The 27,649-nt window shown below is 37.0% G+C and overlaps 3 protein-coding genes, 2 non-coding genes and 1 pseudogene across 6 annotated transcripts; 4 read left to right on the forward strand and 2 right to left on the reverse strand.

Annotated features, from left to right (window-relative positions):
- Positions 1 to 4: 4 nt before the first annotated feature.
- TRNAK-CUU (transfer RNA lysine (anticodon CUU)) lies at positions 5 to 77 on the reverse strand. The gene has a single exon. It is a non-coding gene; the product is annotated as a tRNA-Lys (tRNA).
- Positions 78 to 851: 774 nt separating this feature from the next.
- On the reverse strand, positions 852 to 1,720 carry LOC104732063 (uncharacterized). The gene has a single exon (XM_010451590.3). The coding sequence runs from the start codon at positions 1,599 to 1,601 to the stop codon at positions 1,038 to 1,040; it is 564 nt and encodes a 187-aa protein (XP_010449892.1). The 5' UTR covers positions 1,602 to 1,720; the 3' UTR covers positions 852 to 1,037.
- A 3,256-nt stretch (positions 1,721 to 4,976) lies between these two features.
- LOC104732064 (monooxygenase 1-like) lies at positions 4,977 to 7,132 on the forward strand. The gene is made up of 5 exons (XM_010451591.3): positions 4,977 to 5,143; positions 5,263 to 5,409; positions 5,496 to 5,724; positions 5,991 to 6,219; positions 6,476 to 7,132. Exons 1-5 carry the CDS (start codon positions 5,073 to 5,075, stop codon positions 7,012 to 7,014), a joined length of 1,215 nt encoding a protein of 404 aa, XP_010449893.2. The 5' UTR covers positions 4,977 to 5,072; the 3' UTR covers positions 7,015 to 7,132.
- Positions 7,133 to 7,880: 748 nt separating this feature from the next.
- Positions 7,881 to 9,909, forward strand: LOC104732065 (monooxygenase 1-like; annotated as a pseudogene). Its single transcript, XR_015573899.1, has 5 exons — positions 7,881 to 8,033; positions 8,135 to 8,281; positions 8,368 to 8,424; positions 8,522 to 8,687; positions 9,074 to 9,909. The product of XR_015573899.1 is annotated as a monooxygenase 1-like (transcript).
- Positions 9,910 to 16,475: 6,566 nt separating this feature from the next.
- LOC147930648 (small nucleolar RNA R71) lies at positions 16,476 to 16,581 on the forward strand. Its single transcript, XR_015576852.1, has one exon. It is a non-coding gene; the product is annotated as a small nucleolar RNA R71 (small nucleolar RNA).
- Positions 16,582 to 23,545: 6,964 nt separating this feature from the next.
- LOC104733617 (protein SRC2 homolog) lies at positions 23,546 to 24,722 on the forward strand. Its single transcript, XM_010453187.2, has one exon. It carries the CDS (start codon positions 23,732 to 23,734, stop codon positions 24,602 to 24,604), a length of 873 nt encoding a protein of 290 aa, XP_010451489.2. The 5' UTR covers positions 23,546 to 23,731; the 3' UTR covers positions 24,605 to 24,722.
- Positions 24,723 to 27,649: the final 2,927 nt, after the last annotated feature.

The following is a 27,649-nucleotide window of genomic DNA, read 5'->3' on the forward strand; positions in this document are numbered from 1 at the left end:
AATGCGCCCACCGTGGGGCTCGAACCCACGACCACAAGGTTAAGAGCCTTGCGCTCTACCAACTGAGCTAGACGGGCTTTGTTACTGATAAAGCCATATAAAACTTATTGCTCGACACAAAACTCGTCTTTACATCGAAGACCGGAAGACTTCGGGTTCAACTGAAACTTTGCAGGAATAAGTGAAAATATCAATCTGTAATATTCTTGAGAAATCCTGATTTCTAGACATTCATTTGTGCCTGTAATTGAGTTTTACAGAATGCAAACCCGAAATGTTTGAAAATTTCATTGTCTAGAACATCATCAAGATTTTCCGGTAAGAGTTATGCAATGTGTGTCTCAGTAAGGTCTCAGATCGTTATAAATTGGCTCAAGCATCTGCTCACCACATTCTTTTGACATTTTAGTCCACAAACCTATAGATACTTCAACAGACATAGTACTTGTGGACATTTTGCAGCTTTTGGGCTATAGAATCAAAGCAATTAATCTGTTTCCAAACACAAACCTGAATCATCAGCTTACATATTCGATTCTTCATATATATTTATAAAATTTTAGCCTTTAAATACTCGGGTTCGAGGAAAATCTAGACTTCCATTGATCAAGCACCATGTTCCGCAAAATTTGTAATGATTAATATTGGTATACAAAGTACAAAACTAACAGATAGTTCTATATGCCTACTTAGGTTCAACATTTCAAGCTTGTGAACAATTTCAAGCTTAACGGACCAATAAAATCAAAGCAAAAGCAAGCAGTTTCCAACACAAATCTTAATCATCAGCTTACCGAATTGATAATTAGCGTATGTATGTGAGCGTTTCCACACCCAAAAACACTCACAAAAACAGCAACAACACCTCAAAACAGATTCATAAAAATCGAGACTTTCCATAGTTTCAACAAAACTTGTAACAACCGCTACATACCTTATAACTTAGAACAAGCAGAATCAAGCTACTGAGTTTAAGACCCGACTTACACAAACTTAAAAGAAACATTACCAACAAAGACAAAAACCTTTAAAACCCCTCAAAGCTCATCTTCATCCCTCAAATACTCTCCAATATCAGCCTGATGAAGCACAACAATACCATTGGGATCCAATTTCCTACAATCCTGCGTACTCTTAGCCGCAATACCAAACCCTAACGGAACATCAGACATAGAGAACACAACAACACCATCTCCAGGAACAATACTATCAGTAATCCTCCCTAACCCTCCTTTCAACACATGGTTCCCGTAAAGGAAAGACATCTCCGAAGTGGGTTTGAGCCATACCTTGTGTTTAGCATTCGCCGCCAAGATATTGAGCGACATAATCGTCAGATGGAAACTACCGGCGTGAGTGTACTTGCCGATGCAGGTTCCGAGGGAGACTAGGTTTTTCCTGGAGATGTTCGTGGCTCGCTTCACGAGGGCCTCGCTGACGTAGTAAACTCTGTTCTTCTGGAGGCGGAAGCAGTAGCTGCCGGGTGTTGATTCGGGTCCTTCGTCTGATGGGTTCTCGACGATCTTCTTGAGGTTGTTGCCCACGAATTTGAAGAGCTTCTCGAAGACGACGGTCGTCTCGGTCTCGTCTAAAGGTCGCATCTTTGTGGGAAGAGAGAGAGGAAACTGAATTTGGAGACGAAGCTCTCTGTTTCTAAGAGGGATTGTATTTTCTAGGGTTTTAGGGATTTAGTACCAAAACCTAATGCGGCCGACGAGTTATCTTTTGTAATTTATAATTTGGTCCTTCTGTTTTGGAAATATATACTATCATTTTAACCCTTGAATTCCTTTATATTTTATTTTTGTATAACAAACTTTATTAAACCATATTATAAGGATGATTCAATACAAGTACAACTATACAAGTTTGTATGTTAACTAACGAAGTGGTGGTACAGAGAAGGTTTGAGAGTTGATACAACAGAATCAATATATTTATAATTATTAAGTAAAGTTTCCACTTTTTAAGTGATAGTTTTTAATATTACAAATACACCAGTAAAATGACACATATACAATAGATTCGATAGAGAGAAAAACATACCAGATCCCAAATAAACTCGGCTCGCTATCTACGAGCGTGCTATGATCAAACTGTATTATATGAGTTAATATTATCTTTTTTTTTTGAATGAATGTTAAATTAATATTCATCAAAAAAAGGCTGTTGTACAACTTAATGCAAGATTGTTAATATTATCTCTTCCACTTGATTCTTGAGTACATTGCTTCCTCCATAAACATTTGCAACTTGTAAGCAATTACCTTCTCGCACAATCTTCACTTTAAAAAGAAAGTAACTCGTAAAAATCGTATCATACATTCTAAACAATTAAAACATCTAAAATTAGTTTTCTTGATTTTATGCAAATACTATCTCTGACATTCCTTCTTTTGCTTCACTTAGGAATGTTGTATATGATTGGTCAAGAAAAATCTTTTTTAAGCATTTTCTGACTCAATGGTCAAGAAAAATTCAGAAAACATCCAAATTTAGGAGGTAACGATTATGCACCAAATCATGAACTTTAAATCAACATATGATCAATATTTTATACCCCTAATATTTTTTCAACAAAATTGCTCAAAGATCATATGTCATAAGTTAGTGGATAAATTAAAAATAAATTATCTCTAATGAATGCATTTTAACATATGTACAAACTCTTGATTACTCCCTCTGTTTCAATATATATGATTTTTATGATTTTGGCTCACATCTTTAGAATTATTTCTTTTTATTTTTCTGTTTGAAACAAAAAGTTTAAAACAACATTTCTTATCTGGTTAAAGCCTAGCTAGTCTACCATTAAAAAAAAACTGTAAAATACAAATTGTTAAAACAATCAAGAAATAATTAATTTTACACTAAAAGATGAAAGAAAGTATAAAAGAAGAAAATCTTAAATCATTACTTATATATATATATATATATATATATATTATGAAATAGAGGAAGTACAAATTATAAAAATGATTTTCAGTTTTATAAAATAAGATAATTCTAATATATTCCCTTTGTCAAACACCAAGTTCAAGAACTTATAAAACGTTTTGTTATTTTTACATTAAATATATTATTAAATACTTTAAAATTTTATGAATATTAATATATATAAATTATTCATGAATATTTGAAAAAATCTAATAAAATGAAATAAAAAGAAAAGTTTAAGTATCTATTATATTGTGACAGATGGAGTAACATTTATGATTCTATCGATAATGTTAGCTTTTTCTTTTCAAGATATAGAATTCGACAAGTACAAAAAATATTTAATTCTAAGTTTTTAGTTTTGTTATGAATGATATGTACATATAACGAAAAATCAACCGGCTAAGGTGCAACCACGAAATCTATATACTTATTTAATCAACCTTTTAAACAAATAACCCTACTTCATGTAAAATATTATACAAAATGCCACTGTATTTTAATACAAAATATAATAACAGAATCTTAATATTAATTTGTTGTAACATGAAAATGATTATCCAAAAATAGTAATTATGAATTTATTAGATTACAAGATATCATTAATCAAAAAAATTCGAAATTATTTAATAAAATAATAATAAAATTATTTCAAAATTATGTAATAAAATAACTAAACTGATTTTATTTATTGTTTCAGAAATCTTAGGAAACAATAACAAACTATTTAGAAAAATTATAAAACTTAAATTTATTTATAAAACTAAGATTAAACATTTACATATCGAAATTATTTAATAATAAAATATATATTAAAATTAGGATACAACATTATTTATATTTTTAAAATATATCTATATACTTATTTAAGCTATGTTGTTAAAAATTTAATCAGTTCTGATGTGACATATTATGAAAATGCTATAATATTTTAATTATTCTAATAACTAACAAAAGAAAAGTTTAGATTTGTTTACAAAATAATAAAACTCTATTTATTGTTTCATAAATCTTCGGAAATAATAACAAACTATTTAATTGGCTAAAACTTAATTGTTTATACACAATATTCAATATATAAACAATACTAAGTGTATAATGTTGATAATATACATAACCTAATTGTATTTTTCACCTATAAAATTAATATATAACATGTTATACCAATAACTTCAATTTGTAAATTTGGTATATTAAGATCTCTAAACACGATCACATCAATTTGTACTACCAAATCACGGGTCAATACATATTTTGTTGGGTTTTTTAGCTTTACCGAATGTATAATTAACGAATTTGATATTGCACCAAACCAAGATAGTAGTACCAACTACGGGTCAAAATCAGAGTATAACCTTAAGTAATTAAATATATGATTTTATAAGATGTATAGAATTAATAAATTTTCTACTATTATTTTGTAACAAACAAATCCAAATTTACATAGATATTTCCTCACACTGGTAACATTAGTCTACAAAATACTAACGTGTATTGATGAGTCAGGTAATAAAACGGGTAACGGGACGCTCAAAAATTAAATTAATATCCAATACTCGATCATTATTCACGAATAATATAATTATTATATCTTTCACTCGACTCTAAAGTTGCGGGTACCTTTTTTCGGGACGGATATAAACCGAAAAACGGGTCAAATACAGATATTGGTAGTAGTTCCAGGCTTACCTATTAGTAGGTTAATGTGAATCAAAATTCACCATATAATACTATATTATATAACATGTAAATAAATGATACAACATAAATATAATATTAACAAATAATAAAATAAAATAAAAATTTCCCCGCACTACCAACGCGGGCGATTATCTAGTTTCTCATTAAAAACCATTATTTGAAAATCTGACAGAATTTTCTTACTGGATAAAGAAAACGGCAAATACTATTAATATTTATTTTATATTCTGAAAATCATTCTTTCATATCTGAAATTCTTACAGAATCGTAATGATATTTATATTTATAAAATACCACCGGCCATTGTACACTATATACGCAATCATGGCCATGCCCCCATGTGGCTTCAACCACCACCACAACGCAGATATATAATAAAGAGCAATTAAAAGAGATAAAGATCATAACATTTGGTAAAAGAGATATAAAGAAGAATGGAAGAATTGGACATAGTGATTGTTGGAGGTGGCATTGCTGGTCTTGCAACTTCACTTGCTCTTCACAGGTAAACTATTTTCTCATCGTCCCTTTCTCGATTATATATCTCTGTTATGGTAAACTTGTATAAAACATGCATATATACATATTATAGTCTAATTATTAGTGCATCATATAATTATAAAGGAAGGGTATAAAGAGCGTTGTGTTGGAGAGATCAGAGTCCGTAAGATCAGAAGGAGCAGCGTTTGGTATTCAGACTAATGGCTGGCTTGCTCTTGAACAACTCGGTGTTGCTGATAAGCTTCGTCTTAATTCTCTTCCAATTCCTCAGTACGTATAGATAAAGATTTATTGTTTAAGTAGTTCTAAGTATATGGTTCATTGCTAATGTTTTTTCTTGTGCGAAACTAAAACAGGATAAGAGATGTTATGATCGAAAAAGGGATCAAGCGAAGAGAATCGGTCGGACCAGCGTCGTATGGAGAAGTAAGAGGTGTAATAAGGAATGATTTGGTCCGAGCTTTGGCTGATGCTCTTCCTCGTGGGACTCTCCGGCTTGGTTGCCAAATTATGTCGGTCAAGATCGACGAAACAGCGTCGTTTCCAATTGTACACGTTCGAAACGGAGAACCTATTAAAGCAAAGGTATGTCAAGAAACATCAGATTTTTTTTTTTTTGTTGGTAATAAATTTTGTATTTTAATCAATTATTGAGTACTAGCTAGTGGATTTGATTAGTCGTCAGTGACGTTTTTGAAAGTCGTGACCGGATCTATAAAACGTGTTTTGGTACATTCAGTACTTCGTGTGTGTGTTTTAAATAGTGTTATTGACACTTGACAGCAACATGTTTCGCATGAAATCGTTTTTTATATCTGGTACTATATTAATTGTACTTTCTTTTAACTTAGGTTTTGATTGGATGTGACGGATCAAATTCTATAGTCTCTAGATTTCTAGGACTGAACCCAACTAAAGCCCTTGGAGCTCGGGCGGTCAGGGGGTTCACAAATTACCCGGAAGGTCATGGGTTTTGGCAAGAGTTTATAAGAATCAAGATGGACAACGTCGTAAGCGGACGACTTCCTATAACTCACAAAGTCGTCTTCTGGATTGTTGTTCTGCTAAACTGTCCACAAGGTAACTAATATATAGAGCTCATGGTACAACTCATATTATATTCCTCTATGTTTTTTTTTTCCAAAAATTATACGAAATTGAACATAAATAATTACACAAGAATCACATACAGTACATATATAATTTATATAGAAAATATTATATAATCAACATTTGTTTTAGTTGAACAACTGAATATTAGGTCACTAGACACTAGGTGGCTAGGCCTTCTTAATAGATGATGTTCCATGATCATTGACATATATATTTGTTATAGAATTAGACTCCAACTTCTTAAAAGATCAAGAAGACATTGCAAGATTGGCACTAGCATCGGTAGGCGAATTCTCGGAAGATTGGAAAGAGATGGTGAAGAACTGCGATATGGTCTCTTTATACATCAGCCGCTTAAGGTATCGTGCTCCGTGGGACGTTATGTCGAGTAATTTCCGACGTGGTACTGTGACAGTTGCCAGAGATAGTATGCACCTGATGGGTCCATTCTTAGGGCAAGGAACTTCAGCTGCACTAGAGGACGGTGTCATCTTGGCTAGATGCTTGTGGAGGAAGTTAGGTCAAAACAGTGTGAATAATAATGTCTCTTCCTCCTCTTCAAGGATGAAATTCGAAGAAGCGATTGATGAGTATGTTAAAGAAAGACGAGGGAGACTTGTGGGACTCTCGACACAGACTTATCTTACCGGTTGTTTGATTGAAGCCTTGTCTCCGGTAAGGAAGATCTTGCTTGTAGTTTTACTAATGATTCTGTTTCGTGATCAAATTGGCCACACTCGATATGATTGTGGCCGTTTATAAATTTATCATACTTATGTACGGTTTAGATACGAGAGATTGTCGGTTGCAAATGTGTTATGTTTTTCTTCTTTCTCTTTTTGTGTTCGAATGTTATTGGAACAAAAATTATTTATAAAAATAGCATTCTTGTGTTGTCAAAAAAAAAAAATAGCATTCTTGAGGCTCGTCATCTGCAAAATATTATTCTCAAAACAAACAGGTTTCAGCCAATAATTCTAGTTTTATTTAGTTACTTTTAACAAATATTTGTTTCTTATATATGCTTCATTTCCATAAACATTAGAGATCAAGAAAAGGCCCAATATTTTACATGGAAAGAAAAAGTTAATTCTCTTATTTTCTCAACATTTTAAACTACTGGTTATCGAAAAAGTGAATTTTCTGTATTTATTATAATTTAGAAAGGTAAAGATGAACGTCAAAATGTCCAATAACTAAGAATGTGAAGATGAATCAACTAAAGCAATAGAGCTAAGACAGAGCAGTCCTGCTCTCTTTTATGTTCTGAGTAATCAAAGATATGTTCGGTTTCTGGTATAATCGTTTCCCATTTTTAATAAACGAAAAAGTTTATCGTGGAAGATTGATTTCGATATTTTAGATATATATTGAAAAAGATAAGTATTGACTACTGTGAGTCATATTTATAACAACAAGTACATATATTGTAAACAACTTGTCTAGTTGTTTATCCAAACAACTAGCGTCATGGCTTGCGTCAACGGTCAAGTGATTACTACATAAACGTAGCACATGTTTGACTCGCGATGACCCACCACCACCACACTCACGTAAATTGATTGCCTCCCAAGTAATTTATTGTCTTAACTAAAAAGTCTTCGCTACTTCTCTTCTCTATATATATATAAAAAAAGACTATACTATATACAGATTCACACAACTTAAAACAAAAACTTTAGATCTGAAAATTTATCAGCTCTCAAATTAATGGAAGATGCCGGAATTGTTATCATTGGCGGTGGAATCGCTGGTCTCGCCACTTCCCTTGCTCTTCATAGGTCTGTTATTATTATTATCCTTGTTTTTTTTTTCTATTGAAAACCAAATTTATTAACTAGATTTGTAATTTAAATATTTGGGTATATTTTTCGAAATGTAGGAAAGGAATAAAGAGTGTGGTGTTGGAGAGAGCAGAGAAAGTGAGATCAGAAGGAGCTGGAATCGGAACACTCACCAATGGTTGGAGAGCTCTTGATCAACTTGGTGTCGGTCAACGTCTTCGTCTCACTTCTCTTCTTATTCACAAGTAATTGTTAATCTTTTTAAAAATCTTTATCACAACTTTGGTTTAAAATTTATATTTACTTAAATCTTTCTTGGATATGTGAACAGGGCACGGACCATGTTGATTGAAAATGGGAAAAAACGAGAATTTGTTTTAACCATCAAGTACGTCCTAATTAACCTCCTTAACTCTATCATTTATATAAATCTTTGTTGTAAGTTTCATTACTGATTCAAATATTTAATATTTGGAATTAAACAGAGATGAAGCTCGTTGTATTAAAAGGAACGATCTTGTTGAGGCCTTAGCCGATGCTCTTCCTGAAGGAACCATCCGGTTTGGTTCCCAGATTGTTTCTATAAACAAGGACCAAACTACGTCGTTTCCCGTCGTTCAGTTATCTAATGGAACGATGATCAAAGCCAAGGTAAATACTTTTTTTTTTGGTCGTAGCAATTAGCAAAGATTAGCCTTTAATTGTTCGATACGAAGTTTTTACATTTGCGTTTTACATTTACATAATATATTTTTTTTGTCAAACATAAAATTTGTTTTTATATAAAAACAATTTTTTTTTGTTCATGTGATTTTTATAACCTGTTGATATGCTTATTATTTATTATGATTAAGGTTACAATTTTTATTCGTGTTCACGTTTGCATCTATGTTTGCATTTTTGTTTCTAATTAACCCCACACGTTGACTAGTTAGAACAAAATATTTATGTTCATTTGTAAAAGGAAATGTTCTTCATTTTGTGTTCGTTTGCATTTTATATAGTCTAATGTTTTACCTTCACCCTCATATATATAGGTCGTGATTGGATGTGATGGTGCAAACTCGGTCGTTAGTGACTACCTACAGTTAGGCCCGAAAAAAGCGTTTTCTTGTCGTGCGGTGAGAGGGTTTACTAATTACCCAAATGGCCATGGGTTTCCACAAGAGCTACTAAGGATAAAGAAAGGAAACATCTTAATCGGAAGGCTTCCTTTAACCGAGAATCAAGTCTTTTGGTTTCTGGTGCATATGCAAGACACGAAGTCAAAGATCAAGTATCGATCGCGAATCTGTGTCTAAAATGGGTGGATAAATTGTTTGAAGACTGGAAAGAAATGGTGAAAACATGCGATGTAGAGTCATTGTCATTGACACACTTAAGGTACCGAGCGCCGTCAGAAATCATGTTTGGGAAATTTCGACGTGGGACCGTGACAGTAGCCGGCGATGCAATGCACGTGATGGGTCCGTTCTTGGGACAAGGCGGCTCGGCGGCGCTAGAGGATGCGGTCGTTCTAGCTAGATGTCTAGCTAGGAATGTTGGTACGGACCACGGAGACTTGTTAGAGGATTGTTCGATGAGAAGTATTGAAGAAGCTATTGATGAGTATGTGAAGGAACGTCGGATGAGATTACTCGGGCTTTCCATGCAAACTTATTTGACCGGACATTCGCTACAAACGCCATCAAAGGTTGTGAGACTAATTTTTATATTTTTGTTGGTACTATTGTTTGGCCGTGATCAGATTCGTCATACTCAATATGATTGTGGCCGTCTTTAGAGATTTGATAGTCACTTTGTAATCTTTTAGTGCGAGGTTGTGTGCTTTAATTTTTGTGTGTTTCTTTCTTATAAAATTTTTCTTTCTCAATTTAACAATGACCATACACTATATTGCAAATGTAATTTATCAACATGATAATTATAACAAATAGCCCTGCGAATTCGGGTAGAACGGTTCGGTTCGGGTCGGGTAGTTCGAAAATCGGGTATTTACAGGATTTCAAAACTGTGCCGAAAATAACCGAAATGTAGAACGGTTCGGTTCGGTTCGGTTATCGGATTTTTCGGGTTATTCATTTCATTACCGAAACTAACCGAACATTTCAATTTTTTTGTAAAAAGTCGGTTAAAGTCGGATAATTCGGTTAAATCGGTTCGAATATTAAAAAAAAAACTAATGGGCCACTGCTTTCATAAAAACCCAAACCAAACTGGGTCCATTTCGTTAATAAAACCCAAATAAGTTGGATATGTTTTACTGAAATGAATCGAAAGCCTCTTATTCTTTTTTTTTTTTTTATAATTAATTTTCTTCAGATCTATACACACACATGTGTGTATCTTCTTCTTTGTCGAGACAGGTGAAAACGGCGAGGACGATAACGGCAGCTCAACGACGATTGATGATTAGGTTAAGATTTTCGGGTAACCGTTCGGTTACCCTGAACCGAACCGAACCAAAGAGGTAACCGATCTCAAATTTATATCTCTTCCGATCGGTTTTCATCAAATAACCGAACCCGAACCGATTTACCCAAACATCAGTTCGGTTCGGTTCGGAAAAATCGGTTCGGGTATAATTCCCAGGGCGAATAACAAATAATGGAAAAAACAGAAAAAATTAAATACACAATGCTTTCTCTCGGTAAGCTTTTTCACTAACATTTTTTTTTGGGTAGTCCGTAGGGGATTAGAGTCCTCTACGACCTACAAATTATTATTAAAGAAAATAAAATCTACAACCGAACATGTCGTGGGATCGCAGTCCCATTAGAGTCCTCGAACATAATCAAATTTAAATAAACTAGACAAACGTCCAAATAATGAAAACCAAGCAGTAATGAAAACATATAGTTGGCTAATCCATCTGCAAGACGATAAGCTTCTCTATGCACGTGAGAAATTCGAACTGTCCAGTTCTTTGCAAGGAAGCACTATGAATGTCAGAAATTCACAAATGCACTATGAATGTCAACGGATGAGAATCACTTATCCCTGTAGAAATCCAACAACAACCTCAAAGTCCACCTCTAACTCAACACAACTCATCTGACACTCCCATGCCAAAACCAAACCATAGTAGACCCCCCATAACTCTGCTAATGGCGCCGAACATATACCAATGTTCAAAGCAAATCCACGGCACCAATCTCCATTACTAGTCCGCAGTACGCATCCCATAGTAGCTAACCCAATATTACCTCTAGACGCTCCATCCGTATTAATTTTACTCCATCTTTCCCTCAGACAAGTCCAAAAGATCAACCTCTCCACCCTACCAGATCTCGTACCACCCTCACTTGTCATTGAATTGGCCTGGTGGACCTCTGTAGCAAGATCCCGTAAAAACTTCACCCTATCCCGGTATTTACCAAACACACCAAATACATTTCCACATCTCCACTTCCAACCCCACCAAACAGCCATAGCAAAGCCCGTGGACCATGGGCAACCTCCGACAACAAACTGATCCCCCAAGTTTGCCATGACTCACTCAAGCAAGGTTTTTGTAAAGAAAGCATCCCTTTTGTTAATATACATTGTATATTATTTAAATCTGTTATGATCTACATATATTCTATCATTCACCCAAAACAAAAACTCCACATTTTCTGTGGTAGAATGTTAGTGTAAAATATCACACATCAGAAAGATGTGAAGGAATTTAAGTAATATATAAAGGGTTTGGGCCTCTCCACTCATTGCCAATTGGTTTTGAGTTGGAAGCCCACAGTAAAGCCCGAATTTAATATGGTATCATAGCAGGTTGATTGTTGGGCCACCCCTGGATGTTGTTCTCACATATGCCCACGCTTCAGATGGTCATGCCTGAGCGTGAGGAGGGGGGGTGTTAGTGTAAAATATATGATAACAGGATTTTTCACCCAGAGTATCAATTCCCTATGCAGTTGTAGTACAAAGGGTTATCAATCCAAATGGTAGTTATGCTAGCAGATGAGATATGATCAGAACTATACAAGTCAAGCCAAGCAATAAATGGGGTTTGATCTAAAAATCCTAAAATAATTATAAGAAAGTAAATAAACAAGAACCACACAACCTAAGCGCTCGATGCAAGCATTCTAGTACATGATCGGGTGGAGTAATCGGGTAGAAAAGAAAAGTATGAACAGCTCGAAGGTGTACACAAAGCTGGTGATCGAGTATCAGTTCGGGTATAGGGTCGAGTTATGAATAAAAACGTAAATAATCAAGATGCGAAAGCTCCTAAGGATGGGATAATCGACTCATAAGTGTTCTTGACCAGTATGAATGTCCTACATGCCTTAAGCAAATATTCCTTAGACAATGAATCTCTAAAATCTTGTTAAAACACTCTCGTGATAGAATCAATCAACCTTGACCAAGCAGGCAATACAAACCGATTCATTATTGTCAATAAAATCCTTACACATTTAATCTCTTAGGCTAAGTGAGTAAATCTCTAGCATTGATTGATTCAAGCATTTCATCTACATCTCTCGATGGTAAAACACCCTAGATCTAGTCTCAACCTCTCTGTCTGAAAATAGCATTAAGAACACCAATCTAGAAAGGAATTTATAAAACATAAACAATAAAGCTAAGACATCCTAACTGATCAAGAACACAAAACCGTCTATCCCATCCCTAGAAACTTTGTTTCACTAGTGGTCCACTTCTCCCCATCCATGTGGGTGCATAAGCCAAAGTGGGAGCTGAGACACAGCTTTCCTTGTCTTGCAACTCCCTGATCTGACCCCCATCACCTTCACTGAGCCGGTAAGGTCCTTCACTTTCCTAGCTAGGAACTTGTTAATCCTCTTCAGCCATCCGATCCTCTGGTGAGCTTCTCTCACCCCAACTGGTTGCTTTTGAGAGCAAACATACTTCTCAAAATCATAGTCCTCTGAGTTGTCTCTCTGTCCTTGCCCAGTCGGCTCTCTCTCTCCAGCTTCAGATTCCTCCTTCGGGTTGTACAGCTCTTCCAATGGTGGCGTGAAGTCTATGTTCTCCCCTAGCCGGATTTTGGTGCACGCGACGCTGAGTAGGATCAATTAAGTGGTCCCTACTGCTGGATGAACAAACTTGAAGAGCAACATATCATTTGGCTTCTCATAAGCCAAGTATCTCGCTAATGTGAGGTAGTCGATGTCCAGCCATCTCGGCTCATGTACCACTCCCTTCAAGGGCTCATCGCAAGCTACCAAAGTTGGTGTGACTAAACCATCTATGGAGATCTCTCCAGCTCAATCTCTCCTCTCAGTTTTCATTGCCCAAGATTTCAGATATAGGAACTGATCGAGCAACACAAAGATCATGCTAGTGTCCGCTACATCCCCTACTAGCAGTTTACCATCCCTAGCACTGTCCAAGATTCCACACAAGGCTATGTCTAACAGTTGGAGCTCATGATCATTAACATTCCCAGTCTCCTTTCTAGCAAAAAGAGTGCAGGCGAGGGACTTGTGAAAATACCTCAAAACATGACTCTTTATTTGAGCAGATTTGGAGCTTGTAAACATGACTCTCTGTTCCTCCTCTCGGTCATGGCTCTCCTCCTCCGTGTCTCGATCTTCTTCTTCCGCCACTCTCTCAGCCACCTTCTCAGCCCTTTCAGAGGCCGGTGTCTTCCCTCTTGCAACCGCAGCTCTGCTCCTCAATCGTGAGGTTTGGATCTCCTCCGGTTCTTCTCCATCTGCATCAGAATCGACCTCCATAGGGTCGATGACGGTTCTCTCGGACGTAGACAGGTCCCTACGTCGAGAAAATCTGCGGACAGCACTCGCCACCGTGCTTGGTGAATGAACTCAGGGGTCTTCACGATCGGTTGCTCGGGCACCTACTCGGGTGACAGATCAGGTTGAGCATCGGTTGGGGATTGGAAACATCCACTCGACGGTTAGGAATGCAAAACGTCTCCTCTTCCTTGGGAATCACGAGCTTCGACGGCTTCACCTCCGGTTCTAGCAGCAACGGAGGTTGATCTGCTCCCCTTCTTTTGGTAAGTCTTCATCTTTAGAGCCATTGTTGAATCCTTGAAAATAGAAGAAGCTGAACTTCAAGATTAATAGGGTTAGTTCCCAAGAGATTAAAGGCTCTCGATCCCTTGAGAGAAAAATAGAAAGTTGGAAGGCAAAAAGCTTTTAGGGTTGAGAGACTTATCGATTTTGTGATGCTGAGGGAGAAGGGTCCTAGTTCCTTTAAATAGAAGAGGGTTAGCAACTTGGGCTTCGCCGAGAGTGGGCTAGGGTTTGTGGAATTAGACTCCACTCGTCATCCGAATAGGAACACGATCAGGCGCGTCAGGTACGGGTTCGGGTAGAGCCTCGAGTTCCTCAAAATTTCTTTTTTCTTTTTCTCTTTTTTTTTTTTTAATTATAAATATATGTAAATATGTAAAAATCAAAAATAAGACAAAATAAGTAAATAAAATTAAAAGAAAATTAAAAAGATATCTTTGGGACTTCCTCCCAAGTGAGCTTGTTTTAAGTCATTAAGCTTAACTCTTCATGCTCTTCAAGCATGGGTTTTAGGAGGGAGAGGTTCTGGAATCCTCTCCACTGAAATAGACTCGTCCAACTGATTTTCCTGGTTTTGTCCCGGTTCCACAGCAAATGTAGTATTGACTTCTTTGTGATGCTTGACTCTTCTTTGCTTCGTCTTGGTGGAAAATACTTGACCATCAATGGTTGGCCTCTTAATTATCTTCTTGATACCAAATTCCATTTTGAAGTGCTCCCCATGTTCAATTCTGATATTTCCCTTTTTTACATCAATCACTGCTCCTACTGTCGCCAAGAATGGTCTTCCTAGGATCAGTGGATCTTCTGGAAGACCATAAAATCAGTAGAAACTTCCACTCTTCCGATCCTGAGATGCAAGTTTTACAGGATACCAATGGGGCGTCTGATTGTTCAATCAGCTAGAACTAAATACAGGCTACTCGGTTTGAAACTGCTGAAACCCATCTTGTTGGCAACTGATAGTGGCACGATGCTGACTGAAGCTCCCAAATCGCACAAGCAATTGTCAAAATCTGAAGTCCTATCGAACATGACAAAGTAAAAGAGCCGGGATCCTCCAATTTTTCCTCAATTTGCAGTTCAAGATCTAAACATACTCTACTCCTCAAAATTGCATTCCCAATCTCCTTGACATCTTCCTTAACCTCAATCTCCAGCTGAGCTGTCTCCTTGATGATTTCCTCTCGAAGTTCGTGTGGTGGCAAGAACTTAGGAGGTGGGGCTTTTTGCTTAGCCATACGCTGTGCATGCGCCTCTAATTGGATGTCAAGAGCAGCTCTGAACCTTTCCTCTAATTCCCCTTCCTCAGCTACAGGTTGTGTCATCTGAACATCTACCCGATGTATCATACAATCACCATCATCGGGTTCAGCCTCGGATGGTTCATCGGTTTGCGATTCTCAAACCAGTGCTCGATCATCAGCTTGATCAGCCTGCTCGGGTGAAGGATTGGGTTCATACTCGGATATGTAGTGCTGGTGCTTGTACGTCCCATAGAAATCCATATCTTTCCCATCTTGAACATTGCTGTCCTCAGTGAGGTAGTCCTCATAATCATCATCAAGAAAGATGGCTTGGGCAGTGGCATAGTCTTTTGGGTTCTAAACAGCTTTACCTGGAAGCTGGTTGATTTTTGGAGGTGGTTGGGTGTTGTGGTGGCCTTCTAGGTACCTCAGCTTAGTGTTGAGGGAATCATACTTGGCGTTCAGGTCATTATACCCAGAATCGGTCTTGTTGCTCATCTCCACGAACCGTTTTTCATTTTCCATAGCAGCCGATGCTTGACTCTGTATCATCTGCTGAATCAGTCCTCGTAAATCAGCTTCTTGAGATTGGTTCTGTAATCCTTGCGGTTGTGGGAATCCAGGTGGTGCAACTGGTTGATGGTAATTACCAGAATACTGCTGCTTAGGAGCATAGCCTTGATTGTATTGGACAAAAGGCTTTTGCTGGCCTTGGTTCCCTTGGACTGCTGATGGGTAGATTTGGTCTTGAGGATTTGCAACATTCAGGTTACGGTATGACAGATTCGGGTTCGGTTTGTAGTTGTTGTACCCTTTGTTGTAACCACCTTGGTTGTTGATGTAGTTCACATCCTCTAGCTGAGCACTCTCCCCATCTTGTTGCTGAAACTGGTCTTCCTCTGAGATTGCATGGACATGCTGCTGCTGCTTGAGGAGCTTATCAAGCTTGTCATTGAGGGCTTTCATGTCTCTCTTGTACTTGGCATCATCCTCTCCAGTAGAGCGTATAGTGCGATCATACTCCCTCATCGTAATGCCCATCAGACTGAGCCAAGTTCTCCACTAGATCCCAACCTTCATCAACATCCTTGTTGAGGAAGTTACCATTACTCGCGGTGTCCAGCAACATCCTGATCTTAGGGACTACACCTCGGTATAGAGTACTTAGCAATGAAGCATTGCTGAAACCATGATGACGGCATCTGCTTGTGTATCTCTTGAAACGTTCCCAAGCTTCACAGAACGTCTCATTGCTTTCTGAAAAAAGCTGGAGATGTCATTTTGCAGCCTTGCGGTTATGGAGTTGGAGAATAATTTGGCTAGAAACGCCTTCTTCCATGCTTCCTAAGTGGTGATGGACTCCTTGGGGAGTGATTTCTCCCAGATGTGTGCTTTGTCTCCCAAAGAAAATGGGAAAAGCCGGAGTTTGAATCCATCTTCACTAACTCCATTGATCTTGGTGAGGCTACAGAGCCTATCAAACTCATCCAAATGGTCCAATGGATCCTCCATTGGCAGACCATGAAACTTGTTGCTTTGTATCATCTGGATGAGACTACTCTTGATCTCAAAGTTGCTGTTTTTGACAGTAGGTGGCACAATGCCATTTCTTTGAGTATGAGTAGATGGAGCATCTCCTGCTCCTATGTTGGTCCTCGCTTGAGGAGCTGGTGGACCATTCTGATTATTCATTATCTCCTCAACTGTGGTTGGCTGCGGTTGTTGGGCTTGTTGTGGACGGAGTAACCTTGGTCTGTCGATGTTGTCGATGAAAGGACTCAAGTGTTGACTACCCTTGGATCGTATTTGCATGCATAATCAGTTAACCGAGTGAGTACACGAAGGTCTACCCGATCCAGGTGATCGAGTGACGGGTCGAGTGGGTACTCGGGTTGTACCTGAAAAGCAAAACAATTGAACACGAAAGTAAACAAGTTAGTACTGAACCAAAGTGTATAATAGAATTTGATCTAGCAAGTGCTGAAATCTTAAACATAACAAATTAAAATTCAACCAAATGGCAACAACGCCAAATTGATAACATGATTTTTCACCCATGTATCAATTCTCTATGCAGTTGTAGTACAAAGGGTTATCAATCCAAATGGTTGTTATGCTAGCAGATGAGATATGATCAGAACTATGCAAGTCAAGCAATAAATGGGGTTTGATCTAACAATCCTAAAATAATTAAAGAAAGTAAATAAACAAGAACCACACGACCTAAGCACTCGATGCAAGCATTCAAGTACAGGATCAGGTGGAGTAATCGAGTAAAGAAGAAAAGTATGAACAGCTCGAATGTACACGAAGCTGGTGATCGAGTACCAGTTTGGGTATAGGGTCGAGTTATGAATAAAAACGTAAACAATCAAGATGCGAAAGCTCCTAAAGATGGGGTAATCGACTCCTAAGTGTTCCTGACCAGTATGGATAGTCCTACATGCCTCAAGCAAATATTCCTTTGACAATGTATCTCTAAAATCTTGTTAAAACACTCTCTTGATAGAAACAATCAACCTTGACCAAGCAGGCAATACAAACCGATTCATTATTGTCAATAAAATCCTTACACATTTAATCTCTTAGGCTAAGTGAGTAAATCTCTAGCATTGATTGATTCAAGCATTTCATCTACATCTCTCGATGGTAAAACACCCTAGATCTAGTCTCAACCTCTCTGTCTGAAAATAGCATTAAGAACACCAATCTAGAAAGGAATTTATAAAACATAAACAATAAAGCTAAGACATCCTAACTGATCAAGAACACAAAACCGTCTATCCCATCCCTAGAAACTTTGTTTCACTACTCAGATCTCATTGCAGATAACATAGAAACATAGATAAACAAAAATTGCATTATATTGAAAATAAGATGAAAATAAAAGAGTACAGAGTCAAAATCTAAAAGAATAGCAAAAGAAATAAAAATAAATCCTAACAAATTAGAAAAAGTGTTTGAGTCGTTCAAGATCTCTTGTTCAGAAGCTCTCACACTCTGTTCTGAGTGCCTACGGCGTGCTAGGGCGAGAGGAAGAAGTGGGAGGGATTTATATATGGAAACTCTATTAACCTAACTTCCTAGTCCTGCCCGAGGGTCTGCTCGATGAGGTGCACGAGGATGAGGTCGGGTTACTCCTCGGATAGGTCTTCAGGTTGTTCTTCCTGCTCTTAGATCCTCTTCGATCGGGTTGAGCTTCGGACTGTTCTTCCTTCTCAATAGCTCCTTCGGGTACATGTTCGGATTTGACCTTGTTTCTCCCAATTTTAGGCTCTAAAGCACCTGTTTTGATCCAAAATGTGCAAATGCAAGAATGCAACACCCTAAATGGCCTAAACGCGAATTCCTACAGTTAATGTCCTTAAAATGTTAAGGTTAGGGTATATATAATGCAAAATATGGACAAAAAGGATGCTTAAAACATGTAAATTAGAGAGTTATCAATATCCCACAACGGAAAGATGTGAATGAATTTAAGTAATATATAAAGGGGTAGAACCTCTCCACTCATTGCTAATTGGTTTTGAGTTGGAAGCCACAGTAAAACCCGAATTTAATATAGAATATTTTTTCGTGCTTGTGTCGATGACTTGAAAATCTGTTTGGGAAGAGCTTGATCTTTGTATGGAATCGCAGTTTCCAAATGATCTTCACCCTAAAAGAAAACCACATACAATGTTGCTGACACATTAGCAGTTAACACCAATAGCCGACGATATTAACCATCATTTTTAGCGATCAAGAGTACTTATTCACTCAATAAATCTACATTAAATCATCCAAAAATAGTGAGGATTATTTTTTGTTTTGTTTGGCCCAAAACCTCTTTATTATGAAGGATTCTAAGAGATTGTTTAAAATTTTTTAAAATCTTGCTGATTTGTTTTTCCTAATCTTGTAAAATCTCTCATAAAATCTTTCAAATTTTTTTAAAAAATATTACACAATATTCTCTGGTTTATTCAACGCTTTTGTCAAAAAAACAATAATCTCTTGCTTATCTCATCTTCCATAAAATAAACTTTGCCAAAGTCATATATTTGTTCGGTGGTGGTGGTGAAGGAATTGGACGTGATGGTTCATTGATCTTGCTCCTCGGTGGTGGTGGTGAAGGAATCGGACGGGACGGGTCACGGAGAACAAAAACGTCGAGTTTTCAGTCCTGACACGCATTGAATATGATTTGAGGTGATGAAGTAGTGATGTCCTGGTTCCTTGAAGGTTACAGCATCATATCCGGTGTTATAAACAACTTTAGGAGCAGAATAATTGCATGAATCATACTCTAAGGCGCTGGAAACTTGAGCAACGTCACTTTTGCTTGGACTCATATATTCAACAAAAAATACAAAATCAGTAGAGAGAGTATATGGTCGGACTTGTCCACCACCACTGTTGATAGTTAGCTAGTAAACAAAGATAGTTATTTTGCAAAGATCTTTGTTTATCTAAGCAAGTAATCTTCTTTCTTCTCTATCTTTCTAAACTTGATTTGCCCTCTCTTGATCTGTTGATTGTGTGATTTGTTTTTAATTTTTCTGGTTCTGTTTTGCTTTGTTTTGGTATTTTAGCGTGTGATTGTTGCTAAAGGTTAGACCTTCGTTGCTTGTTTCAGTTTTGCTCTGTTAGATTCGTTTCTTGTGATCGTTGCTAATAATTGTAACTGTCTATTTTTTTTTGCTAGATATATGAGTTTGGTTGAGATGGGTGGAGATATGATGGAAGATATTAACTTTGAAAGAATGTTTTCTCATTAATAATCCTGAATGTACATTATCCACTTATATACAGAGTGGAGTAAGCTAAGTAAAAGGAAGCTTAGCTTACAGCTATAATAATAAGCATATATATCATAATAGACCCCCCTCAAGCCGAAGCATCTTGTAAGAAGAGGCTTGAAATCGATAAACGTGAGAGTATAGACTGGAAGGGTCCTGGATGTAAAGGCTTCATCAGGATGTCAGCAAGTTGATTGACGGTAGAGACATGTGAAACAGAGAGAAAACCAGCTTTCACTTGATCTCTTGTAATATGACAATCGATCTCAACATGCTTAGTCCTCTTGTGAAAGACCGGATTATTTGCAATGTGCATAGCCGACTTGTTTTCACAGAACAATTTGGCCGGAGTTTCCACCTGAATATGTAGATCCTTCAATAGTTGATGCAACCATAAAAGTTCCTTAGTCGCGACCGCCATGCTTCTATATTCTGCCTCTGTGCTACTGGAGCTCGCCACATCTTGCTTCTTGGATTTCCAACTGATCAAAGAAGAACCAAGAAACACACAGATTCCGGAAACTGACCTTCTCATATCAGTGCACATGCCACAGTCTGCATCAGCGAAACCATTAAGGCAAACCTCTGTCTCCTTTGAATAGAAAAGCCCTTGTCCAGGATTATTCTTGAGATACTTCAACAGTTGATGAGCCGCATGTAAATGCACATCAGTCGGACAAGAAATGAATTGACTCAGTTTGTGTACTGTAAAAGTGATATCAGGACGAGTGATACACAAGTACAATAGACGTCCGACCAATTCTCTGTAGGGTTTAGCATCATCAAGTAAGGTTCCTGTCTCACTACTCAAAGGTACCTTAGGATCCATAGGAATAGCTTTGGGCTTACAACCTAACAGTCCTATATCCGCTAGCAAATCTACACAATACTTCCGTTGACAGACTGAAATACCATCAGAAAAGGCCTAAGAAGAACTTCGCCGGTCCTAGATCTTTCATCTTAAATTGTCGAGCCAGTGCAGCTTGAATGGATCTAACAGCCTCATCGCTATCACTAGCTATGAGTATATCATCAACATATACTAAGACTGCAGTGTAAGAGGTACCTGTCACCTTCGTGAACAGTGTGTTATCAGCATAAGATTGTTCATAGCCCTCATCAGTCAGAGCCTTTGATAAGCACTTGTACCATTGTCGAGAAGCTTGCTTCAAACCGTAGATAGACTTGTGCAATCGCAGTACCGGATTAGGAGGAAGTGTCGTACCCTCAGGTGGAGTGTATCCTTCCGGCAAGCTCATATAGATCTCTTCATCTAGATCACTGTGTAAGAAAGCATTTGTCACATCCATTTGAGTCAAGCTCCATCCCTTCTTAGTTGCTAGACCTAAGATCATCTTCACACTAGCAAGTTTAGCAACAGGAGAAAATGTATCAAAGTAATCAACTCCTTCTTGTTGTGTGAATCCTTTAGCGACCAAGCGAGCTTTATACCGTTCAATAGAACCGTCAGCATTGTATTTAATTGTGTATACCCATTTGCATCCAACCACATTCTTCCCTGGTGGCAATGACGTAACACTCCAAGTCCGTAAAGCCTCCATAGCATCAAGCTCCACGTTCATAGCCTTTGTCCACCACACAGATATTATGGCTTGTCGAAAAGTTTTCGGCTCAGTCTCAGTCGAAATAGAAAGAATATAAGCTTGATATGGAGGTTTTAAAAGGGAATAAGAAAGAATAGAGGAAAGGGGATATGGTGTAGTAAGCTTTTTAGGTGTAGGATAGAAAATGAAGAATTGTTGTGCCGTATTAAAGAACAGTGATAGTCAGAGAGATAAGCTGGAGCCTTAGCTGAACGTTTATGTCTCAAAATGGGCAAGGAGACCACAGTCGTCTCGACAGGTTGAGTCTCTGAACTAGAAGCACCAGAGTGTGTATTGCCAGATAGTGTAGATGATGATGATGACAATGATGGATTATGTATGACGTGATCATGCATGGATGTAGTGTCGTCGTCAGATATGAGAGGAGCAGGTAAGGGAAGGATACAATTATCAAAGAAATCCGTACGAGGAACATCAGTCTTAAATGGAAAAATAGTTTCATGAAAGATGACATTTCGAGAGATCGTAACAACATTTGTATCCAAATGAAGAACTTTGTAACCTTTATATCCAGAAGCATAACCCAAGAATACACATTGATCAGCCCTAGGACTAAATTTATGCCTATCTTTCACCAAAGTGGACACATAACAAAGACAGCCAAAAGATTTAAGAAATGAATATTCAGGTTGTTTATGTAAAAGTAACTCATATGGTGTTTTGTTATCTAAAACAGTAGAAGGTATCCTATTTATCAGAAAAACTGATAGAGTAAAGGGACATTGGATCGAACATATAAACTTTGAAAGAATGTTTTCTCATTAATAATCCTGAATGTACATTATAAGCTAAGTAAAAGGAAGCTTAGCTTACATATATAATAATAAGCATATATATCATAATAGAAGATGATTGGGAGTTTGCGTCTAACGGTGGCTCTTCTTCCCCGCCTCCCAAACTCCTCTCCGCTGCCCCAGAAGACCCAGGTTCATTGTTTTTTCATTTTTTACAAAAGAACAACAAAATGTCATGTACTATGATTCACAATCTCTCTATTTGACAAGAGTGTTTACATGACTTTTTTATGAAGAAAATAATATAGAATCATAAACCAATAACATAATAGCTGAATTCGTTAACAATCCAAATTTTTTTTGTTTTACTTGAATAACATAAAACTTTTAATGATTTGATAAAAATCTTAATCCAATAATACTAAATTTATGAAGATTTTAGATAACTTTTTACAAATCCGCAACTAATAACACCAAATTTTAAGAGAGTTTTAAAAAGTCTTGATTGAATAACAATATATTTTACATAACTTTTAAAGTCATCAAAATTCTATTTAATTTTGAACCAATAAACCTCTTAGGTAAAAGCTCTAAAATCCCAAAATAATTATTTGGTTAAAATGAAAACAAATCATCAACAAAAATATCTATATTTAGGGACCTAAAAGTTTTAGGTTTTAATATGACAACTGTCCTAATAGGCTTTAAAAACTGTCAAAGGTTTTACAGCCCAACCAATCACCTTCATTGAGTTTAACAAATTTAACCAATATCAAGATATATAGAGATGTGTTAGAATTTAAGACTCCCCTAAACTTAACCAATTTTCATTATTGCCTGTCTAGCTGTATCTGATTTTTAAATTTATTCATTTAATTTATATATCAAATTTTCTTTTTTGACATAATAAAATGTAAAGTTTCATTGAAACTAATAAATTTTTCCTGATGAGTCATATTTTAATACTTTTTTTTTGTTTTTTTTGTTAAAATCATATTTTAATACTTCCATACAGGTAGTTATATCTACTACATGTAGTAATGAAAATTATATACAAATGGTATAAAATGATTTTTTTTCCACATGGTATAAGATGGTTTTTCAACTTTTAATAGTTCATTGTGATGCACTGTATTTCTTAAATTTTTTTGGCTTTTTGAAGACTAATTTTTATCTCCCATTTACATAATTCTAAGATTATATTATTTAATTTCCTATATGTAGTTTATCTTATCGTTTTGGTTTTACATTATATATAAGTTGAACTTACAAAGTTAACAGCTAAGTTCTCATTATAGTCATGACAAATCTAACTCTAGAACTCAACATTAAATCTGCAAGCAACCTTGTAAATGTCAATTTCATCACAAAGATGAATGTTTACGTCAACATCACCATTCATGACAAAAATTCCCGAAAGAAACAGAAGGCAAAAACCAATGTCGATCGCTCCCGTGGATCTAACCCGGTTTGGTATCACCCATTCAAATTTTCGGTCAATGAGAGTTTGGTGTATGATGATCGCTTGACACTCGTCATGAGACTGGTATCTCGTCGATCCCTAGGCAACATAGAAATCGGAAGAGTTAGCATCCCGTTACTTGAACTTTTGAATTCAGTTAAGCCGCCAACTTACGATGCTGGTAATAGTCAAGAGATGAAACTGATGATTTATCAGGTGAGAACTCCGTCAGGTACACGGTCCGGCACTTTAACTTTCTCATACCGGTTTAAACCGGATTTACCGGCGATCACTAACCAGCGTTCTGTAGACAAGGCAGCTTATCCACCACCGTCTCAAATCTCACATCCACCAGAATCGCCAATTGAGTTTCCTAAGTTGTCTCAGACGCGCGATTTTCTAAAACATCCTTTTGCTTCCCGATCAAGCAATGATCCTCTTCCAATATCCTACTGTGCTGTGGAGACGGAGGAAGCTGGTAAATCTAAGAGCCACGGACTATACGCGCCACCACCAGCTAGCCACCAAGGATATGGACGGTACGGTTATGCGTCGCCGTCACCGGTGGGATATGGATACGCAAGTTCGTCGTATCAGCAGCACCCGAAGGAGACTGGCCTTGGAATTGGAATTGGATTGGGAGCTGGGCTTTTGGGTGGGCTGGTGATGGGAGATATAGTGTCTGATGTCGCAAACTGCTTTGATGATTAATTTGTTTTCTCTAAACAATTTTTAAAAATAATTATGGTGTCTTCTATATTTTGTTTTATTTACATTTTTATTGGCATGTATTAAAAAAAGTGAGAGAATATAGGGAAAACTTGATAAAGGAAAATTGGCAAAACTAACTAAGAAAAAAACTAAAATTAAATCCATAACTACTCTAACTATATAACTATGATATAGTGTATATAAACTACAATATATACTATCTTACCCTTCCACCACCAATCCTATCTATCCCTTTATCATCACCTTCAGCCACCACCTTTACCCCCTACCACCACCATCACCACCACCTCTTAGCCACCATTTCCACTAGGGTTCCCATTTCCACTAGAGTTCCCAATGTAACCTCTAGGGTTTAGATTTCCTCCAGCCACCACTTCCGGTCACCGCCACCTCTGACCTCCGGCGCACCTCCGGTCTACCTCCAGCGAATCTCCGGCGAACCTCCGGCCGACCTCCGGCCTATTTCTGGCGAATCTCCGGTGAACCTCCGACCGACTTCCGGTGAACTGACCTCCGGCCAACCTCTGGCCGACCTCCGGCCAACCTTCGACTGACCTCCGGCCAACCTCCGGCCGACCTCCCACTAACCGCCGGCCACCACTCCACCTCCAACCACCACCACTGTACTTTTCCGGCCACCCTACCTCCAGCCAGCCTTCCATTCCTATGACAACCACAACCCTAAAATGGTAATTTTAGTTACCCTCTATCTTAGTTTCCTAATTTTTTCAAATAGTATGTTATATACTTCTATAGTTTTATTGTTTTGGTCATACAGCTAATTCACCCATTGATAAATGACAAAAATAAAAATAAAAATAAAAAAATTGTTTACCTACTACATATCAATTTGTTGCCAAAGAGGTTTTTTTTACCAAAGTCCATTTAGTTATTTGAATAATAGAAAATACGCATCATCCTAATATGTTGAAACCATAAGAATAAATGAGCCGAAAAATATTGCAAACTGTCATATTGCTACGTGCCTACGTCTGAAGATATATATCATTATCAACACTTTTGTTTTTTTTTTTTTTTTTTTTTGTCGACAGTTCTATTATTAATTCTTATAAAGAGAATACATGATGAAAACAGAGCCCAACAACTCAAAGTACAAAGGCCCAAACGTAAACCCATTACAAGTTTTACAGCAAAACACAAATATTAGGTTTAGAAAGGGACATGTGTTTAGACACGTGTTATTGCGCAAAGTTGGGGTGGAAACAACCGACTCTTCACTGCCTTTCCACCAGAGCAGAATCGCCGATTAGATCTAAAAGTTTTCCGATGAGAAAATCATGCTCTTTTCCATGGGATTCTATCGTATTCCAGCTTCTTACTTGGAATTCCATCATAAACCTTTTGCAGTTTGCAGCCCCGGCTCATACTCATGGCAAGAGGGACAATGGCCATGGGACAAAGTTTTTTTTTAAAAAAATCATTAAGCTAATGGGGACCAGAAAAAAAAACAAAAAAAAATTATGTTGAAAAGAGTCTTAAAACAATTGTATTCCTAGGGACAATTTTTTTTTCTGAGACGGGGCTGGCAGTTTGTTCCGAGAATGAAGAAACAGAGGCTCTAAAGTCGTCAGATCTATTTAACTCCGGAAGACGCAAGAAGATGAGATGCCAAATTAGTCGCAAAACTCCGCTCTCCTAATTTGTTCTTCACCAGCCACGAATTCCTCCCATCACGATTCACAAATCTAAGAAGAAACCATCATCCAAAGCCGATAACGGCTACCAATGGTATGAGGATTTACTCTCCTTGTGAATGGAATCGAGCAATCCGAAAATCCAGAATCTCTGAACAGTTCTCAGCTACCTCTTCAAAAGGAAAAGAGGTCTATCGGATTCTGCAAAAGGAGAAACAAAACAAAAAAACAAAAGCTCGCACTTAGGCGAGAAAGATAGACCGGACAAAGCCGGAGACAAAAGAAACCGACGATATATATTCGTCGGAAAGCATAAACGGAAGCTTTCTCTCTCTGAAAGATTTTAGTGAGAGAAGAGAGAAAAAGCTTCTTCTTCTTCTTGTCTTTTGTGTTTATTATCAACACTTTTGTATGTCTTCAACTTCTTAAAAATGTACCCTACATGTAGTTGGGCCACATTTTTGCCCTTATCATAATTTTATACTCAACTATTAATTTACTAGCCTCATATTTTTCTAAAATTTTAAATACACTAAAAACATCAAATGTCCTCAATCCTACCATAGAATCTATGGTGTCAAGTAAAAACGTATATGGCCCCTGCAAGAAATGGTCCTTTCTTTTGAATTTATATGATACAGAAAGTACATTTATTACATGTATTTTTGTAAATTCATCGAAATCTTTATTTTCATAACTATTGAAATCAATGCGTCGAATTTTATGCTTTTTCAATTCATAAATGACAAAAAATAATTTAAACTTGCTACTCACTTATTATTTCCTTCCATCAATAACCATAACTCTAGTTTCATAAGTCTGAGTTTGCCAAGGTATGATGCATTGTTTTGATGGTTTCAGTTTCTAACTTTTCTTTTGGTTACTAACTCTCATGCCATGTTTTTTTGCAGCCTTCTCGACAGCCTTCTCAACCTGAACAAAATCAAGATTCACTCACTCAAGCTTGATCAAGTAGCTACTTATAACTAGGGTGCTAATTTTGTGGTTGCCTAGATCGTATTTTCGACCAAATGAACTCTTTTCTTCCCCTAGATCGCTTAGTGTCTTTTGTCTCAAAAGGTGAATTTTGTGGTTGCCTATGTTGTATTTTCGACCACATAAACTCTTGCCTTTCCTATCTCTTTTGTATGATCTATTTCGTTTGAAATGGTGAACCTTCATGACATTAAATTTCATCTCTTTACTCTACTCCCTATCTCTTTTGTATGAATGCATAGCTTCATGTTTAACACAAATGGAGCTTCATGTTTGGCATAAAAGGTTTCAAATACACATTATCTTAAATCACAAACAAACAAACATGACCATACAGACTCTTCAACCAACTACTTTACTTAGTCCAATCATG

This window comes from Camelina sativa, chromosome 12, assembly GCF_030686135.1.
Source record: "Camelina sativa cultivar CO46 ecotype springtype chromosome 12, ASM3068613v1".
NCBI lineage: Eukaryota > Viridiplantae > Streptophyta > Magnoliopsida > Brassicales > Brassicaceae > Camelina > Camelina sativa.